Source organism: Cygnus olor, chromosome 2 (genome assembly GCF_009769625.2).
Source record: "Cygnus olor isolate bCygOlo1 chromosome 2, bCygOlo1.pri.v2, whole genome shotgun sequence".
Taxonomy (NCBI): Eukaryota; Metazoa; Chordata; class Aves; order Anseriformes; family Anatidae; genus Cygnus; species Cygnus olor.
Window position 1 is genome coordinate 67,603,580 of NC_049170.1, and position 25,454 is coordinate 67,629,033.

General features: G+C 38.9%; 1 protein-coding gene across 17 annotated transcripts in view; it reads right to left on the bottom strand.

Moving 5' to 3' along the window:
* The window catches only part of ARPP21 (cAMP regulated phosphoprotein 21), a 142,188-nt gene that overhangs the window by 19,224 nt on the left and 97,510 nt on the right, over nt 1-25,454 (bottom strand). For all 17 annotated transcript variants that reach the window (XM_040548321.1, XM_040548333.1, XM_040548329.1 and 14 more), the window contains one exon: nt 19,430-19,556. In XM_040548321.1, the coding sequence (XP_040404255.1) occupies nt 19,430-19,556 (127 nt within the window). The remainder of the gene's footprint in view (nt 1-19,429; nt 19,557-25,454) is intronic.

Here is a 25,454-nt window from a genome sequence, read left to right on the forward strand (position 1 = left end):
ACGGGCTGCAGTCACCATACCTGCTGCAAGGCTTTAACCAGACTGGTAAAGTGTCCCAACTGCTGCCATTATTTAGTTGTGCTGATATCAAGAACAGAATGGGGAACATACAAGATTGTGGTCACCACATACACGCTGGCACCTGCATCACCATTTCTGTGAAGGAATAAAGTTACTGTGCATACATGTTCCCTGCTCACATAAATTCAAACCTGCAGCAAGAGCCAGGCTCTCCCCGTGGCTCAGAGTAGCACTGAAAAAGGAGCACGGAGACAGCACAATGCCAAAGTGTTCTCCCACAGCAAGGTCTTACTACTGTAAAAATGTCAAAAAATATTTTAGTGTGAGACATTCTGGGCTAAATTCTACTTTAGAATTCATGAGCATAGGCCAGACCAAGACTGACTTCACAGTCAACCTGGACTTCAGAAGTTATCCTTTCAAAAGTATTATGTCCCTAGATCATGCCATACATAGCCACCCGGCAGACTCTTCTTGTAATATCAGGAAAAGTTTAATTACTTATAGCTGCATCCAGTTGGTACAGTACCCCCATTTTGAAACACTAGGAAACAGACCTCTGTGTATTTACAGCTCCTAAATTAACAGCAACAAAAGAAAATAATGACTTTCTCAAAGTAGTTACATCTTGTTGTAGATCAAAAGAAGTTTATCAGCAATTATACAGTGTTGGCTTTTCTCCAAAAGATAAAGCCCATTTAACAAAATTAGTTTCTGCTGGAGGTTTTTTTTTTTTTTTTTTTTTTTTTTTTTTTTTTTTATCTATTCAATCTAAAACATTCCCTTGGTAAATGATAATCAATATTTATTTCTATAATACCCGTTACTGTATAACCTGAGGACCTCAGACATACTGCATATTTATAGAATCAGTTCATGTAACTTCTTAGAAAGTTGGTCATTTCTTGAATTTATACCAGTAAATGCTTGAGAAAATTGTGTTTCTGCACGTAGTCTCCATATGAAAAATGCTCCAGTGACCCTGTTACTGAAATGGTATTAAATGCCTATATACAGATTGATACTTTAAAAGTAAGCTGGGTAAACACTTTCGCTAAAGATGGAGAATGGAAGAAGATGCGAAAGTGACAGAACTTAGTAGTTATTTTCCTATTTTTCCTATATTATATGGGAAAGAAGATCTCAAAACCTTTTTGAACCTGTCCCCTTATCTATTTTTGTAGCTCTGATTTAATGATTAGAGGAAAGAACATTAACATTTTTTCCTTGAATTTAAATTCTTGGTAGTACAGAAATTACAGCACAGTACAGGCTATTGTTTCCATTTATTTATGGCTCTGAAGCACCATCATTCTTTAGAAACATTTGTAGGAATTGAATTGATTGTATGTTAAGTGTTATTCTTAATAGTTTTTCATTGCTAGCTAATAGAAATATGGATTCAACATTATTTTAAGGTCAACACGGTGTAAAAGAGTTTAGTACACTGTAATTATGATTTTTTTTACACCAGTTTATAGAAGTACAAGGCAGAAATAGAATTCTTCATGCAAGGGAAAAGAAGAGGAGCATTTCTGTTTCTTCAGTAACAGCAGTTTGAATATCAGAAGTTGTAACAAGTCCTTCCTCCTCTTTTTCTTTTCTAAAGACTACAGATATACATTTGCTAAATTAATAACGGAACCAGTTTGCAGCATCCCTTACCAACAGACCACAAATGTTGTGCCAAGTTTTTACCTCTCAGCAGTGGAAGGATTCTCCCCTCTGTACTGTAAATTGGGCAGGAAGAAGCAGTAACCACCACAGCCCTGACTTGGTTGTCAATTACAGAAGAATCAAGAATACACTTCCTTACCCCACAACTTACAGGTGCTTGCCATTCTGAAGCAATGAAACAACCCTCAAAGTACTGTAGTAATCTGGGTGGCAAAAGTGACCAGAAAATGTTTATTTTTATGCCTTCCACACCATCTAACAGAGATGGTTTCTGAGGCCTCCAAGACCTCATGGTTACAGAACAAAACCCACCACCTTCCAACACATAGAGCATGTTGGATTTATGATTTCATGACTCTTCGCAAAGAAAAGGCTAAACAGAGAGCATGATCTGCTCCTCACTCTCTCTTTATCTCTATTTTTTCTATACTGCTCAGAAACTTGTTAAAGCACAGATTCCTCCCCTCCTCCCCATTTTTTTTTTAAATGAATTCAGTTGTACCTAGCCGAAGCTTTATGTGGGGGCTTCATAAACTGCGACAATACAAGTTAACAAAAAAAACGGAAATTCTCCATATACATCAGGTTCCTTAGTTTTCCACAAGGAAAATCATAGCAGGATTCCCAGGCCTAGGACAGTACTTCTGGAAAGTTGCCATAAATGGTAAATAGAGTACCTTATAAAAGCCAAGAGTATTTTACCACCTGTTTTTACAGCCTCGTAACCGTAACTTGGCTTTTGGCTGTGTTGTCCTTCAAATGAAAGCAAAATTCCCCCCATATTACGTTCAATTTTTCAGTTTATGTCACGTCAATATAACAATCTTTTGCAACAAGAAGACAAAAGCTTTTCCATCTTTGTGCAATCAATGTTATTGCTCAAGCACGGATAACTGGTATCTCTTTGTCAAGACTCTGTTTTCATGTACTGCCAAAATACAAATATAATTCTAACTCAGCAGATAAAAATCTGCTTTTCAGACCAAAGGCTGAGGTTGCCTAGGTGAAAATACTAAAACCCTACATACCCTTGGACACACAACACTGTTCTTGCCCAAGCCCTGCACACAAATGAGAAGTCTGATGGGGCAGGATGGTCTCTGCAGATACACCTGTCCCAAATGTCAGCTCACGTCAGCAGAAATTTAAGGTCTGAAGTAAACAGAAATCCCATACCCCTCAGTCCTCCTTTTATGCTAGCCTCACTCTCCTACATTGTGATCACAGGACTTTCAATACCAGAGGACCTTCTATGCTTGCAGGGTAGTAGATGGAGTTGTTCCTAAAGGCAGAGACACCTAAATTGTAAGAAAAAGGTAAAGAAATATATCTGGAACAAACCACATACACATCTGTACAGAGAAGTGCAGGTCCCCAAATGAAACTCAAGCATTGAAAAGTGTGAAAAATGTGTCATTGCATAGCTATTGCTAGCTTCACTGTCTTAAAGGGTCGTACTTTCAGCTTTTTAAAACTGAGCACAGACTAATACATGCATGTCCATATGGCCTCAGAGAGCATCAGGGTGGCACAGTTCAATATGCAGAAATCAGAAATGGCAATGCAAAAGTAGCCCCTGCAATCTTAATTCCAGCGATTTAGGCATACATGAATTAGATGTAGTATTTAATTACATAATCACCGTATATACTGCAACAGAATTTGCCCTGCAAATTGCTGAAGTGCTCTCCAGCAGAATTTCTCATCTTCATATTTCCTACATTATGAAAAGCAGGAGGACTTCAAAATGAATTTGAGCATGACAGCTTACTTCACCTCAGCCCTTACATAATGCTAGACATTCACATGCACAGAGAAATCGGTATACATTGCTGGCAATTTTCTCCAGATAGATCCGTTGTGAGCTGGGGGGAAAATCCCATGAGAAGTACACTGAGTAGGCAAAGTGTGAATTTCAAAAGATTAAGACTCAATAAAATCTGCGTCTGCTTTTGCTGGAACACTCAAAACAGTAGTCTTCACTGAGAGCTATCTTCTTGTCAAACATTAGCCTACTTTGAGGAGTGCTGGAGCTTGAAGCTGCAAGTTTTCTTTCCTCCTTTTTTAATTATACAAGGAAGAACACAGCTGCCCACATGTTCTCATACTCAGAAGTATTTCTTTTGTGGGTCTTCTATTAATCTTATAAAGGATGCTCATCTTTAGAAAGAAATAGGTTGACACAAATCACACTGAAAAACAATTGAACAAAAAAGCTCCACACATATTTATCTGGTCATGGGGTCATCCCAAAGAAGAGACGTTGAAGATTTTAAGAAATTAGCCACTGATTAGTTGGGATCAGAATACATTCTGCTGTCTCTTATGAAGCAGCTGTTGCTCTTCTCTGTTCGTGCTCCTGCATCAGATAAAAAAAAAAAAAAAAAAAAAAAAAAAAACTTCTACAGGCAAGCATTTTTAAAAACACGTAAGCAAGTCCTACTGAGCAAGATGGGGCTAATATTCCTGAAATGATTACCTGAACAGGAATGGAGGAATGAATACGAGTATGCACTTCACTGCAGACGAAGAAGGGACAAGTCAATGGAGACAGCTGGCTTTCACGTGAAAGCAGCTGTACTAGGATTACTATTTCAACAAACCTTGCCTAGTTCACCTTTCTTTCTATTATACAGCAACTGTTTTAAACCTCACAAAGTTGTTTTCAGAAAAAAAAAATATCTGAAGAACTTTCGAGCTACTGGAAATTAGAAGTTCCCCACGTTCGTGCAACAAGGGGCAACTCTTGGGGCCAACAGGATTCTTCTCACAGATGGCAGCAGCCCATGGGCTGCATTTCTAGTATGACAGATACAGTGAGTTGTATAAGGAGCCAGTATTTAGCAGAAAAAAGGTTTTAAAAAGGACAGATTCAGTATCTTCTTTCTCATACCATTCTTCTTTAGACACTAGAAAGCAATAGATAATACTGGGACAGCCACCCATTGAGCAAAGGTAAAAATTCAGCTGACGTAAATTCCCCCCAAATGCTTTTGATATCTTCATTAGCAGGAAGACTAAGGCAGTTCCTTAAGGTGCACTCACACCTGATGAGTGAAACCTCACTCCTTAAGGCATCTCACAGGTGTACTTGACTTGTTTCTCTTTTCTTTCAGCATCCAGGAAATCCTACCCTCTCTAACCTGCAAGCTGTATGGACTTTGGACTAAACAATGGATAGCTGGGAGTCCTCCTTTAATTTCCATAAATAACTAAATAAAAATCCCAGATCCAAATTGCTGAACACAAAGATGAATGAGGTACTATTGAATTTACTGAAGTTGAGTCAGAAATTAACCGCTAGCATATCTTCCAGCATCCCCCCTGTTCCACCACCAGCATAGTGTGTACGGTGAAGTCCTACCTCTCAGTGCAAGTGGTCTGTCACCAACATAATACATATGAAAACCAGGCTAGATCACATTTCTAATGACAAAACCTTACTGAGATTTTCAAATTACTACAGTGTTATAAAAACCGGGTTATCACTTCTTTTACCTCCAGACTAAATATCTCCAGACCAAACATCTCCAGATCTAAAGATTTTGAAAACATTAACAAAAAAGTTAATGCTCCTGTAAAATGGATATCCAACATAAGGTTCTGACTTTCACTTTTGTGCTTCGTAAACTAACACCGCATCATTAGTGAAAGGAAGAAAAGAGAGAGAATATGCAAGGTCATTTAAAGTGCTATCAGAACTGTTTTGGTTTTCCAGTCCATTTTTTGTGCCATTTTTTATTCTTCCTTCATCTCAGCCTTCTTTTATGGCACTCAATAGCTACCACTGGTGTATCAAAACTTCAACAATCCTACAAAAAATATGAAATATGGGATTTGTTTTCAAAGCCCATGACACGCTCGCTCAGTAAAGCATCCCAATGGGATTGCTACACAGCAATATAACCACTTGCCCCACTGGAGGCTCAGACCTTTTCCCTCTCATTTTCTATTTGGTGGATGTACTGAGTCTGTTCATTTACAGGAGAAAACTCAGGAAAAGAGTTCTTGCTGATTAATTATGGCCTGCTCAGAAATGGCATTTTGCTAGTCAATTAGAAACAACCCTGTAAGGCAAATCATTTCCATGTGCCACACCTGTTTCTCCAATAAATCATATCACTCTATATTTACACAATAGGCCATATTATTGCACAAATGAGCTGTCTAATGCATTCCAAATGCCACTGCAAACTCATATAACATTAATCAGGACTGAGCAGAAGGAGCAGACAAATCATCACACTAATTGTGCCCTCTTCCAGGCTTCAAATTGGACAGAAAACTGATTTTGTTTTCAGGACTGAAAAGACTCAGCCCTACCACACATTGCTAACCTGACTACAACTCTTAATAGAAACGAATAGCTCTGTACTTCTATTTTCTCCCTTATAACATGGCAAGTAAATACTCCAAGAAGGGGGAAAAAAGGGGTGAGGGGGAAATACCATTTGTACAAGCTACAGTTTGTTTTATTAAGTTCTGTCAAATTGATGCATACTCTGTCAGCTTTTTTAGCAATTTGATTAGCCTCAAATTTGCAGAGAGGAAACAAGGAGTGTATGTGCAATTATGCATTACATTTATATTTCACATTTTATGAAACTAAAAAAATCTCCTCAGTTTAGTTTGTAATCGATCTATAGCTTGCTCTGAGCACCTGGACATAATGCATAAAAGCAGTTGAGCTTTTATCACTGCAAAGTTTCTACCATGGAAGTATAAATGATTTACTGCAGACACATGGTGTCTCCATGAAGTTAGTGAAACCAGTATGCAGACTCAACAGGAGTTTGGGCAATGCCCTACAAACCCACAGCTAGTTATGTTTCCCAGGAACATTTGTTGCTCTTTATATTGCAAGACCATATTTCTAGAGACAGAGAAGGGTGATTCAAAGAAAAGCAGAATATTTGTATTATTGCACTTAGGAATCTTTTCTTCCTTGCTGTAACCCTTACAGACTCAAAAAAAAAAAAAAAAAAAAAGCTGCAAAATTTCACTCTCAGGAAAAATTACTGGGTTATTTGTGGAGTCAGAGAGAAACACACGTATATGCATTTATAAACACAGTGTATTAAGACTGAAAATTTTTAACCTGACTGCTCTCCCAGAACTGTAAGCCAAGAGGTTTGGCTTTTGGTTTAGGCTCTAAGCCTAAAGATGTGAAGAATCCTATTGTGGTAGCACTTTTCTTTAAACAACGATAAGTATATATCCTGAGGCATCTCACATGGAGCCTTATCTGTGTGCTATGGAAACAAAAAGTATTGTTATTACCGCTGACTGAAGGTCAGTAAGATCATGGCAGGCACAAAAATAGCAACTACAGCATGAGGGTTCAGTTGTTCTTTTTCAACACAAGAATTAAGGGACTGCAAATGAAGTCTATCAGAGGGTAGCTCCAAGGAAAATAACCCTAAAGGATGGAATTCTTTAGACAGAATGCAGCTAAGCTATAAAATGTCTTCCCATGAAGTACTGTGGATACCAGAAAACGTACAAAGGCTCAAAAAAGCAACTGGGCAAATTCACAGGAAAATATCTACTGAGGTCTACTAAGTACGGAGACAAGAAGTACTTCAGCAGCAAACTGCTCATAACTGGGAAGGTTTCTAAAGAAATGTGACCATGTGCTTGATAGTTCTGCTATTCTGCAAAACTGCTGCTATTTCTGTCACTGTTGAAGAAAAAAGTATTAGGCCTTTTCCTCTCATCTGTTATGGCTGTTCTTATTTTTCATTCAACAACAGTTGTTTTTCTTTCCTTCATATTATTTAGGAAGTAGTCAAAGCAAGTCAAAAAACTACACCTGGCATCCACTAACAAGCTACACGAGGCACTGTGACGTGGACACACTTGGTATCTGCCAGCAGCAGAGCCTTCCCAATAGCATGCACAAGTGCTGCTCCACTTGGTATTGAGGTTATCCAGTTCCTGGCTTGGAACTCGTGGGCGTGAGTCAACAGACATGAGCATCTACTGAGGAGTGCAACGCTAAAGATGCTGAAGAGTGCAATGCTGGGATGTCTATCAATGCTACCTTAACATCAGTGAAAGACAGAAACGAACACTAAAGACTGCAATTTGGGGGCTTGGGGGTGGAGGATGCTTAGGGATTTTTCGTAAACAAAGCACTTTGCAGGGTTTTTTCTTGAGCAAGGACAACAGACAACCACTATTTTTGATAACGATCAAACAGAAACAGTACAGCCTGTGAAAGAAACTGTTAGGAAGTTTCTTGTGGCTTCACATTTTTATGGAGCTAACCAAGAGCTTGAACAGATCTTGTCTATTGCTCCAGTGTGCCAGTAAGTAGAAACATAGTTGGAGTAGAAAAGAGATCTTTTACTTCCTTTTCCATTTTTTTCCCCCCACATCCTTTGCCTCTACTTATCAAAGCACCCTTGACATAGCTCCATGACAAACTGGTGACCTATGGCATATATGCTTCATCGATACTTTTGTTGCCCAACTTTCATTGAGTTGGTAGAAAAGCCCCAAGGTGAAGCAAGATCAGCAGCGCTGCTTTGAGATGCATAAGGTATGCATGGGACCTGTAAGGAACAGCAGTGTGGTAACTGCATGGCCAGGAGAGAGGCTGCAAAGAAAAGGATCTCTGACTTGTAATGGCAAACCTTCAGTCTCCTTAGCAGCTCACCAGAACAGAGTAAAAACTTCATATAACATGGTATCACTGAAAATTTCATGGAATGCAACACAGATGATATGGGGCCCTGCGTCAAGAGCAGAAGATTATTTGAAAGGCGTTAGACATGCATACACCTTAGACATCACTTTCTCTCTCCATAACACAAACCCTATCATCACAGGCTCTACATGAGCTACAGTTGAGAGAGCACAATAGCATTTCCCTATGCCAGCACTGCAATACAAATAACATAGTTCATCATTTGGTGATAGGTTGGGTAGAGAAGGTGCTTTTAAAACCCAGTTCCACTCTTTTACACACAAATCAGAGACAAATTCACATTTTGTAGAACAAAGGACAGCAGGAAACCTAATTCAGATTTCTAATTCCTCTATTACATGATGTAATTCTATTTCACCAAATTACTTTTGCTTTGCAATGTAGCTGCTTTTATAATTATTTATTGCCCAGCTCAAGGTTAAGTGAAGGAACAGTCTCAACTGAGATCCTGTTTAAGCCCTTATTTTTCACAATGTGCTACAGAAGAGTAATTGCTTTGTATTTCTCCAATAAAGACAGAATTAAAATTGCCGTTTGATCCAAACTATTAACACAGCAGTCATTTTGAAGTAGCACATTGCTTTTTATAATTTAATATATTTCCCCTGTTTCATGTATTCTTTGTACTTGGCAACCTTAAAAATTGAATTTGGGGAGGTTCCTTTGTAGGATCTGTAAAAATCCAGTCTTTTGCATTTCTACAGACTCAGTACCTTATGAAAGGTAGCGCTCAACAATAAGCAAACTGGAAATTCAACAATGTTGTGCATATGTTCTTGAAGATGTTCTGCTTTTACCAGCAAGCCACTTGGAAGCCCCAAGGACAGTGCTGAAGCATATAAATTGTTTTGATAACACAGGCTGACAAAAAGAGCAAGGATACATAAATATAGCCTAAATATCTGCTTGCTCAGAAAAGGTTGCCTTTTTTTTTTTTTTTTTTGAAGTAATGCCACAGGACCAAGATCTTTCAGAGATGCTTTATGTTAACATATTTTGTGTTGTCTGAGTAATTTATAACTGGACAGGGCTGAAGATAAATATATATATAGCCTAAATAATTGCTTGCTCAGAAATGGCTGCATTTTTAAAGTAACTTCTTCAGGCTAAGATGTTTCAGTGAGGGACTTAATTTTAACATAATGTGTGTTGCCTAAGTCATGTAAAATTGGGTGGGACCAACAGTAAATAATATATTCTTGTGCTTTCTTTACTTAGATTTCTATCACGTTTGTGTTATCCAGACATATGGACCATTAAGACTCAGTCCTGCCACACTGATGTAAAAGCTCAGCCTTTTTTTTTTTTTCTTTTCACTAAATAGTCACAGCAAACTGATACAGAAATGACCAGCAACACACAGAAGACTGCTGTTATATGCAGGGCAAGTTCACTCACTTACTATGGTTGTGGGTTTCCTACATACATGGAAGGCCATGACTAAAGATGATGAAAAAAATTCAAAGACTTGAGAAAAAAAATCTCTTCACATTGATATACATGGTTCTGTGCACAAAAGGCTCTCAACACTAGCTGTAGCCTTGAATATGATAATTGTTATTGCACAGATTGGCCTCTTTTCCTTTCCTTAAGCACTAGTGTGATGATAGACAAAAGATTATATTTTATGGAGACAGTACGATCCTTGGCACTGCACTGAAAATAAAATTTAAATTAAACACAAAAATGGGGAAGGAGAACCAGGGATAAAATATTTATAATCTTAGCCCCTTCAGATAGACCAGGATAAAAGCTCATTTAACTTCTCATTATTCAGGTAAGGTTGGCTTAGAGATTCAAACTTCTACACTATAGAAATTTCTAGGTTAAAAAGAGCATTTTGTAAAAATGAATTTCATTTCAGCGTATTAAGTAATGTACTATTTGTCTCTCCATCCTGAAAATAACATTTCTGAAGAGGATATAGTCACGTCTCACTACCAGCACATAAGCAGAAACAGAGACAGAAGGTCTGAGCAGTATCAACCAACTTCTACTTCACAAAGGCTGTGTTAGTTCTGGAGTGAATTAATATAAAATGACTTGTATTCACAGCTAGGTCTCAAGACTGGCAGCAAAGGCTGAGTAAAGAATCACCACTTTCCTTTCTCAATCTACATCCTATTAGCCAAGAGGGAATCCTCAACAGTCTGCAGCAAGAAAATATGAGTTTATCCTTATCGTTCATAATGATAAATGCCAGAGATACCCACTGGAAGTGAAACCTCAGCAGGGACCATGTATCACTAGTAATAACAGAAATAATTAAGCTGTTGTTAGAACCAGACACTCAGACAGCAAATTCAATTTTTTTATTTTGTGTCCAATAACAATGACAGCTACCAGCCATCATGCATTACAATTAGCTCATGCTGCAAGAATGCTCTCTGCTCTGGTGTGTAATGAGCAGACTGCAAAGGAGAACAGGACCTGGGGAAGAGGTGAAGAACTGCTGGGAGAGGCAGCACATATCCTCGCCTGTTGCTAAGGAAACTGGCTCCAGTCTTTGGGAATACTCTGAAGGGCTGCCTCATTCACACAGCCACGGTATGAACTTTATTTCCCATCACTTACAATTACCACAATCATTTAACAATGCATGCAGTCTATGTATCTATTGGTGGCAAATCAAAATGAACAAGTCCTTACGATCGCAGAGGGCCAATGTTCTTGCAGCCAGCTTATGCAAAAAGTAACTGACTGTAACAAAGGTAGAACAAAATTCAGGTAAAGGCACTTTTTATATATCAAGGCTGGTCAGCAAAACACTGCTTCAGTTTCTGGGATATCATTCTTGAGTTCCTCTGGTCCATGACCTTTCTTCCAGGCAGCTCACACTCACACACATCTCCTTCCTCAGTTCTCCCATCTAAAAAAGTATCCTGTTCTGTCAAATTTTACAGCTATAAAATGTGTTTCAATTTTTTTACATCCTCAATCAATAGCAACCATAAGTCTCCCCTCTCCTCTGCAGTGCAGACCTCTGCTGTACACCTGGAGTACTCCTTCAGTCATTACCTTAGACCCCAAAGCCCTGCTACATTTCTCCATCCTGTTGCATGCTTTCTTCTGTGGGAAAGTTGCAGAAAATTTGAGCCCCACAGCCTAGAGACCTACCATGGGTAGCATGCCTGAAGCAGAGCTAGAGCTGTCCTCTGCTACCCCAGACAGCCCTTCTAGCATTTCTGTCAGTGGTGGGGCTCCACTTGTTCTAGCAATGACAAGAGGGTTTCAGAAAAGAAAAAAATATATGAAAAGATTAAATTTTCTTTGCACTACAGGGCTACAATATAAACCTCTCAATTACTTGCTGCTGGAAAATTCCATTGCAAGAAGTGGGAGCACTGCACACTGATCAAACACAGAATTAGAAATAGAGATTATACATGACTTTCCGGCAAAGGAAAGACAGAAATACAGATTCTTTGTACGCATTGTTGAATACCTCAGAGCATTCCCTACATCTTAACATGGCGTCTACAATTTTTACAAGGGATATTTCAATGTCCTATCCACTGCACAATGCTGCCAGAAATCTTTTCTCTCTGATTGCTCCTGTACATTAACAAGTATGACATTAATACATATTAACTCACTAAAAACTATGTATATCTTAGTCTGAAACCCTAGCAATGTTGTTAGAAATTACTTGGATTTTAATTAGAGCTAGAGAAGTTGAACAAAATTTGAGAAGCTTTGAAAGAAAACCCCCAAAATGCCTGTCTTAAGATTCTTATGGCTCAAGTCTAACAGAGTTCTCTTCCCTCAATATTTGCCCTCTTTTGGTGTGAATGCTGAATAAATGAGTCCTTTGAAAAGAAACAAAGCTTTTCAACAAAAATGATTCTGCCTTTTAATTTCAAAAATCTCATACACTAGAGGGAGTATAGGTAGTAGTATTAATTCTGCTACTAATTTCAATTACAGTTATTCTGCAAGGCTAAATGTTTCTTGATTATTGGACCAGCATTATTGCTTAATGTCAGAAGGGCAACATGACTGTGTTTCTAAGACTAGAAATTTAAAATTTTGTAAGCTTCAGTCCTGGTTAAGCCAGCCACCTTATGAAAAAAAAATGAAATATTTCTTCACAGTCTCCTTCACCTACCTAAAGAAAGTACTGTAAGAAAGACAGAGAATGCCCCTGAACAGCAGAGATCCTGGTGATAATTTCCCCATCAGTGAACAATGTGGGTTAAGACCCTCTTGGGCCAACCAAAGCATGTAGGTTTCTCCTGCCAAGGGAATGCCTAAATTTTAAGGTTTGGTTCCAGTTTAAGTTAAAGGAGGAGGTCTCCTTCTTCTCCAGATGTGATTTAAGTGCTCCCTTTCCCTCTTCCCCCTACCCCCCCCCAAAAAACAAACAAACAAACAAACAAAAACCCACAACAACAGCCAACAACAACAACAAAAACCATAACACAAGCCTGAGCCCCAAGGTTTGCTACAGACACTTTCCACAACACACCTGCCTGAAATAAGTCCTTGTGGCAGCTGGCAGGAGGAGTGCTTAGCTCTGCATCGCAGATGGTCATAGTCTGAGGTGCTCACTGGTGTCAACATGTCAACATGGAAGCACTTGTAGGTACAGGCAGAAAGGCAACTCTAACTTAACCATAAAATACTTAGACAAAAACTATCTGTATGGATCACTTCAAGATCACAAGCTTGAGCCTTGTCCTCCTAGAGCAATTGCTACAAACTCTTCCTTGATCTGGCCCTACCATTTAATAAAATGCTGTGCAATTTCAAAGCCTTACACTAATGTTACTGGCACAACACTTAAGTGTCTAAAACTGTAGGGCTACGTCCATCCTGTTCCTGTCATGACCCTTAATATGAGAGAGACAACTCCTGGAATGCTTTTCAGGACAAGCAGTATCTGCTGAAAAACAGAGCATTTGCATTTCTGGTTATTAAACACAGATGGACACCTTCAGTACAAATTTGTTTCAATAGTGCAATAAACAATTACTGTCGGAAAAACAATTTCTTTAGATAATTAGATACTTAAATTTGAAGTTGTTTATGTTTATATAAGCACAGAAATTATAGATGGAATTATGCAAACAAATCTATTGTGGACCATGAGCTCCTATCAGGCTGCTAATGAAGGTAGAAAGCTGCAATCCTTCTTTAAAAGGTTCTGTAATGACCATGATAACAAACCAATCTTTCTTTTAGTGCTGCATATTACCCTTCCCCATTTTTTTTTCCTTCTCATTATCGGTTTAGAGTGACATATGCTTTCAGAAGACAAAGAGGATGAAAGAGACTTGAAGATAACACTCTTCAATTACACTGACATGTAAATTATTAAATTAAGCAAAAATTCAGTATTTCGTTGTCAATTTGACTGTGATTTGTAGTTAAGCAAATTTATGCATTCTGTTAAGGTACATTTTGTCTTTGCTTAAAATTTGTTTTGGAGATGCATTAGAGAGACAATTACCTCTTTTTCCTTTCTGGAAGCTGTAAAAGCTAGTAATAGAGTCTTCCATCAGAAATATTACTTTTCCTCCATGACAAACATTTGCTGTTTACACAATATTCATGGCACTTACTAAGAAGGGACCCAGTATCTGGGCAGTATTCAGACACATACTTTCCTCACACAATATCTTCCTTTTGTCAAAGGTGAAATTGAATGAACACAATGAACTACTCTGCTTTTAGGAAAGAGCAGAGATTTCCTATGCAATCTGAACATGCCAGTGCTATTTGGACAATGAAACAAGTTATAATGTAAACATTCATTGATTATCAAACATATAAGATATCCTAAAACCACTATATTGATTGCAGGAATTATAGACTAGCCAATTATGGTGAAAACAAACTAATTTTCTCTGGATATATGAGTGTAAACTTTTGGCTGGACGATATTTCAACCAAATACTATAGATCTTAGCTTTAATTTCCTCAGAAGATGATCTTCACTACTCATGGAAAACACATGCCACACATTTTTACCTTACAACTATGCAATAAATCAAGGAAACTGCCTTTTAGAACTATAGTCCAAACAAGAATCTAAACATGATTTTTCCACAAAATTTCTATTGCACTCAGAAATTATCTGGAACGCATGAGACAGGCACACAATAATGAAGTAGAGTGGGAAAAAATCATGTAATTTGTTGCAGCTTGCTCATTTCTGAACAGCAATAACAGTTATATATCCCAAAGTAATACTCATGTACTTATCCAGCTCATCTTTATGAAGCACTTAAAAGATGAAAAATCCTGTAAGTGCAGAGCACTATAATGAAAGTAAATACAGATACACAGACATAAAATAGCCCATTACTGATTTCTTCTACCATAGTAAAATGCAAATCATTACTGTCTTATCAATATCTCTTAAAAAAAAAGAAAAAAAAAAAAACAGCCACAAAAACTAGGATTGAAAGCTTTCAAAACTACCAACATAGAAATAACTGCTGAAAATGGAAATACTTACTCATGATGTTAGAAGTGTGATTTATAGAGTACAGCGAGATGAGAATACAGAGATAGTATATAATTCTGAGCGGTTATAGTACTGTGCATTGCTCAGTATGTTAAGTATCACCTGTTATAACATGCAGAAATGAGTAACGGCAACATACCCAAATATTCTGAGAGAGGAGCACAATGCTTTTGAGAACAGTCATCTGAGAAAAGCCTAAGAATCCACCTAATGTGTCCTATGCATGCCACAGTGTGACAGATACTGACTAGAACCCAACCCCAGCTCAGTAACAACACCTGGAAAAACTGTGCAGTGCACAAGACTGGACACAAGAATGGTACAGAAGCAGCACAATGAAGAAGAGCTACGATGGTATGTCTCCAAGTGAAATAAAAGCATTTCTGTTTACAGGCTATGCTACCACATCAAACACCCCATTTTTGTCTGGGTCCTGAAAAGAAACAAATGTAATTCAAATGGAAAAGGTTTCTATAAAATCTTCATGGACAACAGATTTTGTTCCAAGCTTCTGCCAGAAATGTGTCAACTATGTTCTTATACAAACCCCTGCTTAAAAAAGAAAAAAAAAAAAAAAAAAAGTAAATACACAGAAAAGTTCTCATCCTTCTCTCCAAATGATTTATTGCTGTCAGAGCTCTAATCTAATTTTAGGTGAGCTCATCTTTTTTTCTGCCCTGGAGCCATTTTAACTTAATATTGCTCTCCTTCCAGAACCATGAGAGAATACAGACTCCCTTAGCCACTACAGATGCTGTACTGACATTTTACTTCATCTGCTTGCTGTAAAAGTCATCAATATCGCTCTGCTCCTGCAGAGACCTTTTCTAAGAAAAATGAAAACAAATTGCTTGGCATTAGATCAAACTTTGACCTCTGCAGCCCAAAGTGGGAAAACCAAAATCTGAACTCCTTGCTGATGCAAGGAGTTGAAAGCTTGCAAGAGCTCCTCTGAGCAGGCAAACTTTATTTTAATAAAATCATTGTCTAAGCTTTTCCAGGCTGATGCTGCCTCCCTGTTCACACCTCCATAGGAGCCGCTGGGCAGGTATGGGCAGGCAGCATGGGCTCCTGTGGGCTTGCCTGTGCTGCAGCTGTCTTCTCTCCACAGCAGCAGCGAGCAGCACCAGGTCTTCAGGGAAACCATTTCTGCACTCATCTTTTCCATCTGCCTCATTCCCAGCTGTTGCCCCTTTCCATCCTCAACATTTTTGACCTGCACTCTCTTTTACAGGCTCTATTCTCCTTAACGTCTCCATTCTCCTGCCCCTAGTTATCTCTGGCACAAGCACAGCCTGCTTTGTGCCATCCTGGAGCATGGTTGGGAAAAAACAGTCTCAAACACTCTGTGATTGCTGTTTTCCAGTCAAGTACAAGTTTCTAGGAAGGTTTAGAAGTGTTTCTCTTTACTTTTTTTTTTTTTTTTTCTGTCCTGGTTTCTGAAGGAAAAAAATGTTGTGTTTACCCTGCCAGACTTCCTTGAATAACCCTCATAGTAAATTTCTGAGCTCAAAGTTGGTAGCACAATGAAAATCTATACTGGTTCAGCTAAAATATTATTTATGCAGATACTCAATAACTCTATCAGGCTTAACAGAGAGATGGAAACTGCAAAGATATGGTGTTTCTGAAGCTTAATAAAAATCAGTGACTTGAAGGAGGAGAGGCATGTCCAAGCTCCTTTCCGCTACTGTCACAAGGCTGCAGCATGAGCTAGCAGTTATTGCTCTATGCAGGTGCCACCGCTCCCTCTGCTGCAGTGCCAAAACACCATCTCCTGCCCAGCAAGAAGTTAGTGGGTGTGAGTGGGAGCTGAGAGTGTGGCATCAAAGGGGTACTGAAAGAGATGAGGATTTTTGCAGGTTGGACTGAGGCCACAAGGCACATGGAGCAAAATGTGTGGGGAGGCTGACAGGATGTGTGATGGGAAGAAAAGTAGATTCTGTGACACTGGGCAGAAAACTACCTGAAATCATCACCAAATCACTCCTTTGGTGTCTCAGTGCTCACAGTGAACATCCTACAGCAAGTCTGTAGCATAAGTAATATGCTTTCATATAATTTCTTTTTTATTTTGATATAAGTTATACAATGCTTTGGAAAGCTAATTATTTTCCAAATGCCAAGGTATGTAGTGGTACATAAATTCAAAATGATCATTCCACATTCTTCCAAGTGACTGACTATGACCATGAACATAACAACCTAAACAGTCCACAGACTCAAGGTGCTCCTGACATTCTCCAATTCCTGTCCCAGGAACAGTTTTTGACATTGCAAAGTTGTATTGGTTCAGCTAAAACATTATTTATACTCAATAACTTCATTGACTCTGGTCAAAATTGCAAGTTAAGGGCTTGCAAACAGAAGGGGGGGGCAGGGGGAGAGGGAATGGGACTGAACAAAACACCAGAAATGAAGGATGAAATTCACTTTGCTGTAGAAGGTGTAGTTTCTCTTCTTGGAGGTATGGGGCTGTGTTGGGCCCCATCAGCAGCCACAACCTGATGGGACATGGAGAATAACATCTCCATTCTGGTACACCTACTACAAGGTGATCCAACTCAGGAGTCTATCCTCATGACTTCACCCTTGCACCATACCTCAAGAAAGACAACCTGCAGGAACCTCTGAACTGCTTCCTGGCATGCCTATCACATGTTCAGACAAGGGTTATTTGAAAGGATTTATCCGAGGCCAAAGGAATAAAGCAGCTTGAGGAATTTGTTCCCAGTCAAGTCTCAAGATCTGAGAATAGCTAAATGCTTACAATGGCCACAGCAGGGAGTCTAAATCATAGTCACAATGTTTTCATTTTGAAACTAGATAAGAATAATGTTTCCAACTGAGCAGGCAGCTGAAAGAACAAATTGCAGGAAAACACCGATGCTCTAGAGATTTTACAGTCTCCTTGACTAATATTTTCCAAACATATGTGGAAAACGATGCAGTAAACACAGAAACAAAATTAGTATTTGCATCTTTGCACTGTCTGCACTCAAACATAATGGCTACCGTGCTACTATGTATCTTTAAAATTATGACTTCCTCAAGATTAAATAGCTGAATTGTCTCCAGAACATCACTTAAGTATTTCAGACTTTTTTGCACTTCATTTACCCTAATCCCCACTATGCTATCGATGTAGCATTAAACTGATAAATATGCTTTTATAATAACACAGCAGAGCCAGATGTCTTATAAATTGATTTGCACTTAGGTTCAAAGATCCAGTATATTGAGGTAATAAATACGGTGCCAGACTGCAAGGCAGAAGAAGCTAGAAGAGACAGATGACCTTTGTGCAATATCTCACCTCCTTCTCTCTCAGGAATGTAGAAATACAAAGTTATGAAAGCAGACGCTGTTAGCCACCACTGACACTGACCAGACCAACACCAATTTTATTAAAGCATAGATCAGCATTTTTATTTTTTTAAAGTAATCAATTGCTTAGTTATAGCTGTTTGTTGTGTCTTTGCTTTCCCGCCCGCCTGAGAGAACATGAACAAAATTGCCAGCAGTTACATTACAAAGACAGGGTGACAGGCTGCATGACCCCATAAGTCTTGTTCCCTTCTTCTGTCTGGACTCTTGATTTGCATCTTAAAAGGTTTTCCTACCAATGCCTTTGCAGGGAACCTGCTTTGCCATTCAGAAGACTTTCTGTCAAACCCAGACAGAAAGATGAATGCTTTATCCTACCCAGCATGTCTGTAATTGCAAGCCCTGCTGGGAAACAACACCCCCTCCTTGGAGTTACTGTTTGAGACACCGTATGATGGAAGGTGTGCTCTAAAGGAATAGGCAACCGACGACTTAAACAAAACCCTCCAAAACCAAATGAGCTGTTTATTCACCAGAAATGCAAGGATCCTTTCACAAGCACAGCCCTTACCCTCCCCAACATGCAGCCGCCCAACTCTATGCCCCTCTTACTCTGGTGTCATCAGGAGTGGCATGCCACAGCAGGAAAAGAGACCGGTTCACTGTGAGACCTGCTACTCACTCTCTTACAGTGTAACGGCCCCCCTTCCAGCCGCACATCCCTGCGGGTACTGGTCCCTCCAGCTGCCAACCACATGGGCCACCGCACAGCTCCCCAGGCTCAGGTAAAGCAGAAGGTGGTGGAGCACAACGATGACAAAACACAGCACCAGCCCGGTCTGCAGTGCTGCAAACCTCTGGCACAGAGCTGAAACATGTCTTGTTTTACAAATGATTGGGGAGTTTGCATGATGAAGGACAAAACTGCATGTAGTTGGTTTGACTGCTCATGTTCTCTGTGTGCCTGTTATGTGGAGCACTGACACTGAGGACATGGCACTGCATGCAGGACAGCAGTGGTGGAGAATGCAATCTCCATTCTTCCACTGCTTGGTACCTCCAAGCAGCTTCCCAATCTTCAATTTTCACCGTATTTTCAAAGAAAACAATAACCAGCTTTCTCCTATATTGTTCAAATTCAAAATTAAAACACAACCAATAGGTTTCACCAGTAAAATGCACTGTGAGTAGCTGAAGAAATGAGTAGCAGATATAAATACCTGCTTGCTGTGCAGTCTGCGGGATTTGTTGACTCCGCTGTGCATTGTACTGAACTGAGGCAATGGGTCTGTACTGCTGAGTTGCTGAGGTAGGGTACTGACCAGATGGGTAATAATACACTGGCATCTGCAAAGAGAGAGAGAGAACAGCAGCTAACTACATACTCAAAAACTCGAAAACTTACAAAACCAAAATGGAAGAGGAGCAAGAGTTAAGGTAAAGCATATTGGTAAAAGTAATCAAGAGGAGAGACTTGCTTCATGTCTCTTCACGCACTGCTGCTTGTTTTCAGCTTTGCTAGGAAAAGGGTTGTTACCAAATTCACTCTCAGATGCTTTGAGAAACAGATAGAAAAACGTTTTAATTAGAAGAGAAACATACAGAATGCTTAAAAAAAACCTACACCTTTATACTAAAGAAATCATAGCAAAGTATCAAATGCTGCAGAAAAATGGATGCAAACAACACCTTCCATTATCAACATAATATGCATAGACAGCATACTGAACCACTAAGTGAACTCTGTAGGAAATGATTAGTATGAAGCAAAGAATGGCCTGGAGTAAAAAATATAGATAGGTGAGAGAGAGAGGGAAAGATAGAATCCATATGCCTGTAATACTTGTATGAAACTATTATTAAATTCCCACTTTTAATAGCTACATCCTTCCTTACGTGAACGTTTCCGCATAAAGCTCCTTCTGCATTTAGTGTGCAAAAACAATCATAGTTTTTTTTTTTCTTGCCGGCGCTAAAGGAAGGCATTGATTCAGCAAGTTCTGCAAGGTGGACTTCTTTTTTCTATTATTATTACTATAGAACAATGCATTCTACATCACCTTATCACGTAGCTGAACGTGAAGTTTGAGGGCAAATGAAGCTAAAGATTTTTTCTGTACGTGCTCTATCACCATTACTGAGAAATCTGTGCTAAACAGTTTTCAACTGACCCTTAGCAAGTTCAGAGCACTCAAAGTTTTTCATTTTCATCCGCAGTTGATTCTGCAGCTAATTTACAAAGTTCAGAAGCTTATGGTACCAACAAACTGCAGAGGAACGCAGGCTTGAATGATATTTCTCTCATGACTTCTGCCAAGTCTGTCAACATTTCTTTAAAAATCATTCAGTATCTTTCCTTGCACGTATCATTTATCCTACTCAGACACATCCATGAAGTTATACAAAATGCTTTTGTTTTTTTCTTACAAAACTTAGAACTATTTTTGCCACTTTTATTTATACATAGAGAATGCTCCTGGAAGAGTTCATTCATTCTGATTACCCATCAAGGAAAGAATTAATTGAATAAAGGTAACTGCATTATTTTGTATACAGAGAGAACATTGTAAAAGAGATCAGAAATTTTCCTAGAGACTTTGTCAGGTGAAAGAGAACAAGCACAGATTAAAAAAAATAGAGAAGAGGGTATGCATGGCCAACTGGGCAAGCAAATGACTAATGAATATGCTTGGTAGAAAAAGTATCAGAATAAACATAACTGGACTAGTTGATACTGGTGAAGAGAACACCCCCAAACAGGCTGACAATCAATATCACCTGTCAGTCAAGAGGTTGAATACCCATTCATTTTGCAAGGTTTATTAATTTTCTCTTGAATCAATGGAAATCACATAGCTCACGTAGCTCACCCCACCCCCACCCCCACCCGATAGTATCAGATAGGTTCAAACCAATATGAAAAAGACAAGAATGTTTCGATTGGAAAATGTTAGCTATCTTCCCTCATGAGGACACCAGGTGAGACCTAATGGCTGTAACCTGTCCTTGAGTCATTGCTTTTCTTAGAGACTAAAGTAAAATCAAAATGCCTTGTAAAATAGACAAAAACAAAACAAAACAAAACAAAACACAATGAATTTGTGTCTGTGCAGAGAAAAGCCAGGAAAGTAGACACAGACATTTAGGGTGCAAATCTACTCTTTAAACATCATAGCAGTGTAAATAATGGATCAGAACAGTTTAGTGCCATAAACTCATCATGTGGAAACCTGACTGCCCTCAGCAAGACTCTACAATAGCAGACTTGACGGAGGTGAGAGGACTCAAGCTAAGTCAAGTCAAGAAATATAGTTGATCCTGCCTTGGAGCAGAGGAACAGATTAGATATCATCTCTTTTATTATTATTATTATTATTGTTATTGTTATTATTATCTTAATCTCCCTTAAAGAATTTAAATTTATTTGATTTACCCTCCACTTCCTCATTTTCCTTGTGCAAACAAGACTCTAGATATTTGAAAACACACAAGTGTGTGTGAATTCTCTCTTGTGGGAGGAGTCTATAACTACAAACTTTAAAACATAGCCTAAAGAGCAGATTTTGAAGTAGAGTTTTGAGGTTTAGTAGTTGAACATGCTCAGCATCAAAACATGCACTTACACTGAAACATTACAGGTGTATTTGGATTTTACAATTTTTTTTATCACATATTAACTTTTCAGAATTAGTCAAAGTGTTTTCTCTCATCTTCTGAATTCGCTGTAATGTAATACATTTGTTATACACCCCATTTAGAAGCTTATCAGAGTGCAATCTATCACCCTGAAAAATGTTAGTAGTAGGAATATTGGGTAAAAAATCATTCAATTTTAAAAGATTAATGGATGAACTTGCTAGTAATCACACACACATCTTGCAAAGAAGAGATCAGACGTTAAAAGAATGGCTTGGTGTAAAATATAGACATGGATAAAATAGGTCTTTGGTGATTGGGGTCTGGAAGGATCCATTTTCATTTATCTTGAGTACATCTATATTTCAGTAGGCGAGACGTTATTTGTCCTTTTTGATATTACTTAGTGAACAGTGAAATTAGAGGGACTGCAAGTAACAAGTACTGCTCACATTGTCCCCTCTGACCCTCCTGAATTTTTCAGTTTCTCATTACATCAGCATTACTAATATCTTACTTATGTGCTCTCCAACAAAAAACACTATTTCCGTTGAAGCCTACAGAAATGCCAAATTACATTTGAATTGCTTTCCTATGTGAATGCACAGTCTAATCCTGGACCTTTAGATAGTATAACATTTACAGAACTGAGAAGTTTTCACTACACTAACAAGCATGCCAATACAACTATTTGATTATCCTAAAAAAACCTGCCCATCTGAGACCATAACCTAGATACCACCTTCTTTAGCCTAAAGACATTACTTTATGATTTTAATCACTGACATGATGAAAAATCCCCTCTCTGCACTAACTACCCTGAAAATATTTGACAGATGATCCTTTCTGTCTGGGATATTCTTATTTTGTAGGTGAATCTCCTCTTCGTTTGGAGGCTGACCATTCTAACGTATCTCTATTTTATCTTAAGTTAAACTGCAACAGGACTGGGTACATCACTTTCACTTCAAAGACACTCATTGCATGTACTGCCATTATTTTTTCCTCCTTTTACTGTGCTTTGTCTCTAAGTGATGGGCAAAGAGTCAACGTTGCACTGGCTTTCTACTTTTTTTCTGTCCACATACAGTGAAAATGTATCATCAGCCCAGGTGTCTCTCAGATGCTCTCTAACAGCTTTCATTAAGTTTACACTGTTTATTTCTTCATTGTAGGAATACAATTCCACACATCTTTCAGACTCATTTTTATTTTCCTAGCTTATCTCTCTACTGACTCACAGCTTGATTCTGTCATCACACAGGTATTCTACCTTCTCTTAATATTGCTGACATCTAGTCATGTTTGGATTAACACCTTCATCCAGATGATTAATGATTCTGACTCTATTGCTAATGGCAGCTACAGTTGCATAAAATGGGAGCAAAGACAACAGAAACCACAATAATGTACTGAAACGCGAAGGTACATTTCTTCCCAATATCATTACTGACTGTGCTGAGTCTTTCATCAAGGATTTATCTCTTCCCCTTATCCTCCATGACAATTATAATAGCAGTAACAAAACAACAACGACCTGTGTACAACACCTGCAGGCATATCCTCCAATACCATTGCATCAGATCATCAAGAAAAGACCACCCACATGCAGGACTTCTGCCTCCAAATTGACACCCCAACCTTTTTTCATGTTTTCTACAGGAGACATGCTATGAATAAGGATTTTGTCTTACGATACCTATGGATTCTCTAGGAGGGGAGTTCTGCAAAGAGCCATCTCAAAGTAATGACACATAGTTAATTCAGGTGAAAAATCCCTCAACATGTATTACTTCTCCCAGCCTCTCCAAGAATTCATGCCATCTCATTTCTGGACATCATTTTGCCCTTTCATAAACTTTCATAAAGAGTGAGTCAGAAGTGGAGATAAGTTTTAAATGAGTATATGCCGCCTCCTCATTGTCATAGTACTTGCCGTTTTCCCATTTCTTCATTTGCAGAGGCAGAAACTATAAGCACCAAATGCTGAGCAGTGACAAGCACCAATGAGAGAATGCTGTCAAAAACTGTTGTGGACCTTTACTGAAGTGCTTGAGCCCATAAGTGCTACTGAGGAAATATCAAAAAGAGAAGAAAACTGAGAAAGTTGTTCCCTATCTGCGATACAGAAAGCAAACAAGGGAATTTGCTGCTCAAAGTCCCTTTCAGAAAACCCAGGCAAAGGTGTTTTGTCCTTTTTTCTTCCCAATTAGCTGAACAAATACAGAACACTATTTTCAGGTTATTAAATCATGACTGTTGTTAAGCTGTGGAACAGCTAAAGTGGCAAAAGAAGCGTAAGAGGTCCTCTCACCACTTCTTAGGCATGCCCTTCCAAACTCAGTCTGTTGCTACTTTGATACATCAACTTGGAGAGCAGCTGTAGAGACATATTTAATTGAATTTTAATACAAAAGCTAATAATTTAACGTAGTACCTTTGGGTTTGAAGGCTTGGAGAGCTTTTCTTACTCCATTTTTCAGCTCCCAAAGGAAAAGTTCATACTGTGTACAGGACTTCTACACAAATTTTCATTGCTCTCCTATCTTCCAACAGCATAGATGGCCCCACAGCCAATCTACTAGAACCTTATCAGCAATGCATTTATGGGAACTAATTAGCCATTAGAGTCTAGCCTCTCTTTCACTGGTATAAATTCAATAGGAACATTTAAGATATAGAAGTTCTTTTACATTGATTACTTTGCATTTATTAATGCATCACAGTGTTTTGCGGGCATTGCTATCTTTATTGCTTTTCTGGTTTTAAGCCTTCCTCAGACTACCTGCTTTGGCATCTGAAACCAGCCTAGTATCGCATCTAAATCCAGAAGAGTAACAGGGGATTCAGATTGGCAGTAACCAGTACCACAGAGAAGTTTTGCCATGGGCAGGGGAGGGCATTATGGTCTAGCTGCCTTGCCCAGTAAGTTGAACTGGTAAAGCTGGTACAGGCAGTCAGAACAGAGGAACTACTATTTCCCAAGTCTTCAGTTAGCTTCCTGTAAGAGAGATCCCCAATTTGTGCTATGAGTAGCACTGAAACCACCATCCCATATTCTAGATCATAATCTTCCATCTGTGTATGCTGATGCCAAAAAGCTGCTGCCCCATTTCCCTCTCCAGCAGACCAAGGCCACCGTACTTTCACAGTATGTGAACATGGCCAGCGGGGACTGACCCCCCCACACCCTCTTCCACAGACATATTTGAACAAGACAAGGACAAGATGGGATTTTTGGGACAGTGACAACTTGGAAATGAAAGGTGTGCACATGCAACAAATGCCGAGGAAGCTGACAGCTCTGAATTTTGCACCTTTCTACCCCACCCCGAAGAAAAACTGTTCCCTGAGGAAGTAACTAAAGTTGCTGCAAACCCAGAAGATTCTTTTTTTCCACCCCTCAGTAACTCTCCAGTTTATTATGATGTAAGAGGAAAGCCCCTGTATGTAGCACATAAGTGATATGGACAGAGACACAGCAGCAATTAAGACATACTGGTAGTATACTACTGGTCCTACAGCAACCTATATATGAGAAGTCACCTCCTCTTCACTTGTCCTCTGAAGAAGTTTCTCTGTCTCACCAGGAACAACAGAACAAGTTTA